Source organism: Gossypium hirsutum, chromosome A13, assembly GCF_007990345.1.
Source record: "Gossypium hirsutum isolate 1008001.06 chromosome A13, Gossypium_hirsutum_v2.1, whole genome shotgun sequence".
In the NCBI taxonomy this organism is placed as follows: Eukaryota; Viridiplantae; Streptophyta; class Magnoliopsida; order Malvales; family Malvaceae; genus Gossypium; species Gossypium hirsutum.
The window spans coordinates 960,366-966,800 of NC_053436.1; the positions used below are offsets into that span (position 1 = coordinate 960,366).

The 6,435-nt window shown below is 34.7% G+C and overlaps 1 protein-coding gene across 1 annotated transcript; it reads right to left on the reverse strand.

Annotated features, from left to right (window-relative positions):
* LOC121212148 (chaperone protein dnaJ 10) lies at window positions 1–6,435 on the reverse strand. Its single transcript, XM_041084407.1, has 10 exons — window positions 6,093–6,435; window positions 5,383–5,442; window positions 4,431–4,513; window positions 4,154–4,313; window positions 2,991–3,120; window positions 2,211–2,369; window positions 1,810–1,988; window positions 1,634–1,714; window positions 1,404–1,562; window positions 1–493 (listed from the first exon to the last, which is right to left on the reverse strand). The coding sequence occupies exons 1-10, from the start codon at window positions 6,177–6,179 to the stop codon at window positions 392–394; spliced, it is 1,200 nt and encodes a 399-aa protein (XP_040940341.1). The 5' UTR covers window positions 6,180–6,435; the 3' UTR covers window positions 1–391.

The window sequence follows — 6,435 nt, forward strand, 5'->3', positions numbered from 1 at the left end:
TATCACAAAGTCAATATTCGATACTCTGCTTCAAATAATAAGGATGTCAAAAGGTGTATGTACTAATTTACATTGTAAAACCACAACACAACAAATGCAAATTTAAAAAAAAAAAAAAAAAAAAAAAAAAGGCAATCTAAGCCTAACTGTGAAATGGAAATACCTATATTCTACAACCATCTTTCTTTCACTCTATACATATAGATCTAATCTGTCATAAATAATTAAATATATTAAACACAATAACACATAATGATCAGATCACTCAGAGACAAGTATGCCTGAACAAATATGATATGACATTCAAATACCTGTGACAGCTGCATCCACAAATATGGTAGCTGTAGAATACAAAGCACGAACCTTTAGGGATGAACCACCTCATTCGCGGCTAATTCAAGGATGTCCTTTGCGCACCAGGTGGTGCTGTTGGCCTTGGAAAGTTGTAGGTGAACTGAGTATCCACAAAGTTAGGGGCCTCCACATAAGGGCTCTACAGTGTCAAATGGTTTCAAATAAGTCAGAAAAAGAAATAATGTTTGAAAAGAAAAGAAGCCAGTCAAACCGCCTAAGAACAGCAGTAGCATTGGTGAGAAAGAAAATTTGATTCTCTAGCATTCACCTTCATTTCCCATCCCCTACCAAATGAGAAGGGACATATTCGGGGTATTTCTGGAAATTAAAAAAGTTCAGTATTTGCCTGTTTTTAACACTTTACATCTTATGTACTGCTTCAAAGTTAGTTTGGTTCGGAAATTTGAGTCTAAAATCCAAAGGTCATGTGAAGATAGATCTTAAAGTTCCCAGCTTCTGTTTAGCTATTTATTGCAGTGAGTCATTCAAAGAAGAAACACATCACCTGATAAAATCAGATACTTTTGCTTGCCTGCTTATATCCCAGGTAGGTAACAGCGGTAAAAGTACCACAGAAGCCCCTGTACTAAGAGTCAGATTGCATTTTGCCCCCTTTACTCAAAAAATAGGCAAATTAGTAACTGTACGTTAGAACAAAAAGCAAACTGATCCTTTGGCTAAAATTTCATCCATTTCTACCGTTAAAAAATAGTGTGGAATAGTGTGGCTGACAGAATAACCAAACAATTACACCTGGAATGTCACATGCACCTCATTCTGACGTACAGGGACCAATTTTTACTAGTAGAAATGGATGAAATTTTTAACAGAAGGACCCGATTGCTCTTTGATCTAAAGTACAAGGAGTAACTTACCCATTTTTTGAGCAGAAGGGGCAAAATGCAATCAGACTCTTAATACACCTTCATAGTACTTTTACCGATAACAGCTAACCTTGAGCAGTTATAATGCCATATGATGAAGCATGAAAGGGTCCATGTTTTACATGGATAGAATAAAGTGTACACTGATCAGCATAGTAATCATACCTGTGACGCAAATGTAGAATGAGATAACTCTTCCTGGTTTAGAGACCTTGATGATGCATTAAGAGAACTGCTGTCATAGCTCGGTTCACTTCCATCCAATGTATGTACTGTACTGCTTTCAACAGTTTCACTCTCACTTCCATTGGCAGACTTGGCCCTCTACATTCATACCATAAAATCATAAAGGTTTCAAATGAAAAAAGGAAAGTAAACAAAAAAAATATGCACACCTGGAAGATTCTACCCAAGATTTTCAACCCTTTTGCTCGTGCTCGAAGTTCTTCCCTTTTGCAATTGCCATCTTGGAGAACCTAAAAAAAAGGTTTGATAAATTACTGGAAATATATAACAAATGTTGAAATCAGTGTCACCTAACAGCCGTAAAAGAAGAAACAAGTGAAACAACCATTTGACAAACACGAGAAAGAGTAGCTTCTATGTCAGCTACATTAAGCTTCCATAAGGAATCAGTCAGTATCTTCTTGTGAGATTGCATGTACTCTTCAAGCTCCTCCTCAGTGTAGTTTCCTTCTGCATTAAGCTGCTTCTTCATTTCCTCCTGAAGCTGAAGTAAAGCAATTGCACCTAAACCGAGAAGGCTAGAAAATGGTTAAGCACACATTTTTTCCAACAAAAGGAATGTTATTTGTAAGAAACATTAACGGTGCAATTGATGTTATCTTTGTTAAGGATTCGGCAAAAGGCCCATCCTTAGTCAGGCAGCACCACAGCAGTACAAAATCAAAGAGCTATCAACAGAACATAATCATTGTGTACTAATAATCTAATTTAGCAGCATTTGCTAACCTGTAGTTGCTGTTACTTGGGATTTAATATAATGGCCTTTGTCTCTAAACCACTCAGCAATGAATGGCACACCCAAGTATATCGCTTTCTTCCCAAGCTCTTTTGCTGCTTGCCTTGCATATATATAACCAATTGTATTCAACATATCAACACCATAAGCTGTAAAACATATATCACAAATCAGTCAGAAGAGAAAATCAATTATATGATCAAACATCCAACAAAAAATAAAGGTTATGAGGGCAGAAGAGTAGCAAGACATACAAAATAGATATACCTATCCTAACTAGGAATTGTAAGCCACTGTATCCAGTTTCAATCACCAGTTTTTGAACTTTCATGAAAGCACCCTACTAATGACTATCAAGTTCACACCAAAATGACACTAAAGTTGACCTTTGTGTGTGTAATGCATGCATGTATACAAGGGTTTCAAATTGGAAAACCATTTGAAATCATCCTGAACTAGATCAAATCATCAAATTTTATAATTACCCATACGTGGACAAGAAAAATTGGAGCCAAAATGCAAGGTTCAACTGATATTAAAAAAGGCAAAACAGTTGAAGAGCATAAATCAGTTAATTTTATCTTCAATTTGGTACTAAAGGCTGCTCACTTTGGTCATTAATGCAAATTTCAAAAGGCCAAATAATAGGAGTGCTGAGGAACCATGAAGATGTTTCATTGTTACTATGTAGAAATTCATCCAAGAAAATGAAAAAAGATTTCCAGTTTTCTCTTACTCTAATGCATCATTTTAAGAGAACAGGAAACTACCTGCATTAGAGAGCCTCGACACTTCAGCTTCCGCATGATTAGCAAAGTCCTCTTTGCTTCCTTGCACATATTGATTTAGTCGATCTTTCAGTATTTGTGCAAGCTTTTCTTCTCTCTCCTTCTGAACAACCTATAGACAGGACATTTGGAAAAGGTTTATAATATCTGTGGTATGTACAAGGGGAAGCAATAGCAATTAGCAAATGCTTGTTCCACCTATGAAAAGATTGTATTACATTGCACTGGTTATGAGAACCAGGGGATAAGATTTTATCAGTAGGTAAAAGAGAACTCAACATCAATGAATAAAATAAATAAATAAAAACAAAATCAAACTAACAATCCTTCATAATACTAAGAATAATTTATCTACTGTAAGTTGATCAATTTCTTATAACTGTCAAGATATGCATTGCCTTATAAATGCTGGTGTTTAAATAATACATGACAAAATTAACTTTAACACCTGCTTCTTTTTATTTTTACTATCTCAGGAAAACCATGTATGGAGGTCAAGAACAAGAAGGTGGAAGCTAGGGGATGGTAATACCGACTTGTAATAAATTCAGTAGCACCTCAATAAATTCAGTAGCACCTCACTGGCAATTAAAACAAGAAAAATATCTCTATTATTATAGAATCAATTCCATGTTTTGTGACTTATTCAACCAAATATTCTCTCAAACCTAGATCACTTGAGATATCAAAGCATGTTTGTATTTTCAGAAAATAGATTAAGATACGACACCCCTGCCCCCCAAGAAAAAATAAAAATATATACATCTCTTGAAAAACTATGTAGGATTTAGGCGTGTGTGCCGCCTTAAAAGTTTCAGGGTGCTTTTTGGAACCTTGTAAACTCAAAGCTAGTTTTGCCCCTCTACTATATTTCAGTGTCTATGAATTACAATGATTGAGTTACATAAATTGACAGCAGTGCTATACTTGACACACAACAACCTTACAACAATAAAACAATAAAACAATTTCAAATCGAGGCTCAAATAATAATGGGAGTTAAAATGAAACAGAACCTAATTCATTGTCTATTGAATTGAGACTTTGATTTCCCTATTTCTTAGGTCAATAAGTCGCCCTATCACAATTGAAGAAATTCTTTATACAAGTCTCTATTATCTAAATGCATAAATAAGAGTTCTTACCTTCATTTTCTCCTGCAACTTTTTAGGATCAACTTGCTCCCCTTCTGTAAAAATGTCTAGTGAAGCCATTGAGGCCATAGCAAGCTGTCCTATATATTCCTCAAAAAGCTCACTACCAAAAAGCATTGCAAATATCGCTGCAGGATCTATAATTGCTTCACTGCAAGTAAACAAAGCCATCAAAAAAAAATCCATAGAGAATTATACTTTTAAATTTTTTAGACAGCCTATGAACATAGAGATTTATAAATTAATAGAATAAAAAGAGGAAACTAACGCCGAGATTCCTGATTTCCCGTAGGCATCATATGCTTGTCGTTGTGTCGGATCACTTAATACTTGGTAGGCCTCTCCCAACACCTGAGCAGAACTTAAAAAATAAGAACTCTCAAGAAAGATTCAGAACTAATATTGAGGTCAAGAACAGATACAATGAACACGACAAGGATAGAAACTGAAGCAGTCAACACCTGATACAATATTCAGAAGACTGACTATATAACTGTATGGTTAAACAATTTTGGTCTTCCTTTTTTGGCTCTTACTGAGGATATTTCCATATGGTCTTAATTAAAGCATATTAAAAATAATATAATTCATACTGTTAACCTTGTATGGTGCAAAAGGGCTTAGGTTTGTTGTCATTGTTCAACAAGAACACTAAGATTCAGATACAGGATAATTATTCTTTACCCAAACAGCTTTCAAGAATTTTAAAAACAATAGCAGACAACTAAACAATTTGTGGCTTGATAATGAAGGTGATTAATTCTGGCTCGATTATGGCAATGGAACTTTTAAGTAAAGGTCCATAAAAGATGTTATGCAGAAATTGAACTTCATTTTGAGGTTTAAATTGACCTTTTATTTCTTCAAGAGTACAAAGCACACAAATTATGGAGTTACGTGATACAATACAGCCATTTACACAAGCGTAAAAAACTGTAAATAGATTAACGGTATTCATGTTACAACGCATGGCCTTCCTGATGACAATTCCATTTTCCAAACACAGTCTACTTTATTCTGCTCTTAAATAAATGGCATATAGAAAGTCGTACAAGCTTTGGCAGTGTCACACGAGTTTGTGGTGCTGAATGTGATTTGCAGGTAGGGATGATACTAATTGCAAATACTAACAACAGACTACTAGAAGATGAACCCATTATTTTAACCTCCAAATTTTCTATGTGCTAACTGCTGAACATATAAAAAAATGTAGGACTTACCTGAAAATTTTGTGCTGCTAGAGGATCATTGGGGTTTTTATCAGGGTGAACCTGCCGTGCCTGCATACAAATAAATAAATAAAAAGTGTAAAGCTTTTATCTTAAAAGACCATGAACCATAAACTGAAAAGTTAAACTCTAAATAAAGAATATAGCGAAAATTCTTAGCACCGAGTAAATAACTGCAAGAGAAATCGACATTAAGGGTAGGAATTTTTTCAGACGGATCTACCAGCAGGGACAGCGCCAGGGGCAGGCACTGCCTAGGCCCCAAAATAGTGAAATGCTAGTTTAGTCCCTCCAAATTTATAAATTTTAAAGTTAATACAAAATAAGTTCCAGTTTAGCCCCAAAAAAGAATTTATAACTCAATTCTATATTTCCAAAAATGGTGAAATATTAGTAGTTTTGTCCCTCCATAAACTATAAATTTACAACTTAATAGTAAAACTACATTTTGACCCCTCACAAAAAATTAGAATTTAATTCTGGTCCCCAATAAAAAAAAGTTTCAGGCTTCGTCCCTCTCTAGTCTCTAGTCTCTACCACCATTAAATCTGAAAAAAGATGACCTAATCTAGCTGAAAAAAGATGATCATAAGTAAAGGTAACTCTGATTATTGAGATCAAAGATATTTTTCAAACGGATCTACAAACATTAAAACTGCAAAAATAAAAACCTAATTAAGCTGAGGAGAGAAATAAACCACCTTGATGTAATAAGCTTTCTTGATTTCAGCCTCTGTAGCAGAAGGGCTGACCCCTAGAACATCGTAGTACTCCGTCTCCTTCACCATTCCCGATCGACGATAACTTGCAGTGTTCTTTTTTTCTTTTTCTTTACTACAAAACTTTCAATGGACTTCTTTTTAAAGAAATACAGTTGTTTTTATTTTTGGGGAAAAAATAAAAATAATATTAATTTCGATGGAAATGAGGTAAAAAAGAAAAATAAAAAATAAGTTGTAAAATGTGCAAAATATTTGGGAACGAGGAAACGTAGTAGACAAAGTCTAAAGTCGCGTATTCGACGTAACTCCACGCGCTGACCCC

Bases quoted from the DNA above. Each gene is read 5' to 3' on its own strand.
- LOC121212148 (XM_041084407.1), bottom strand. From the start codon at position 6,179: ATGGTGAAGGAGACGGAGTACTACGATGTTCTAGGGGTCAGCCCTTCT. The intron at 5,443-6,092 runs GTGGTTTATTTC...ATTTGTATGCAG, and splicing joins AGAAAGCTTATTACATCAAG to GCACGGCAGGTTCACCCTGA. The intron at 2,370-2,990 runs GTAGTTTCCTGT...TATGTTTTACAG, and splicing joins GTCGAGGCTCTCTAATGCAG to CTTATGGTGTTGATATGTTG.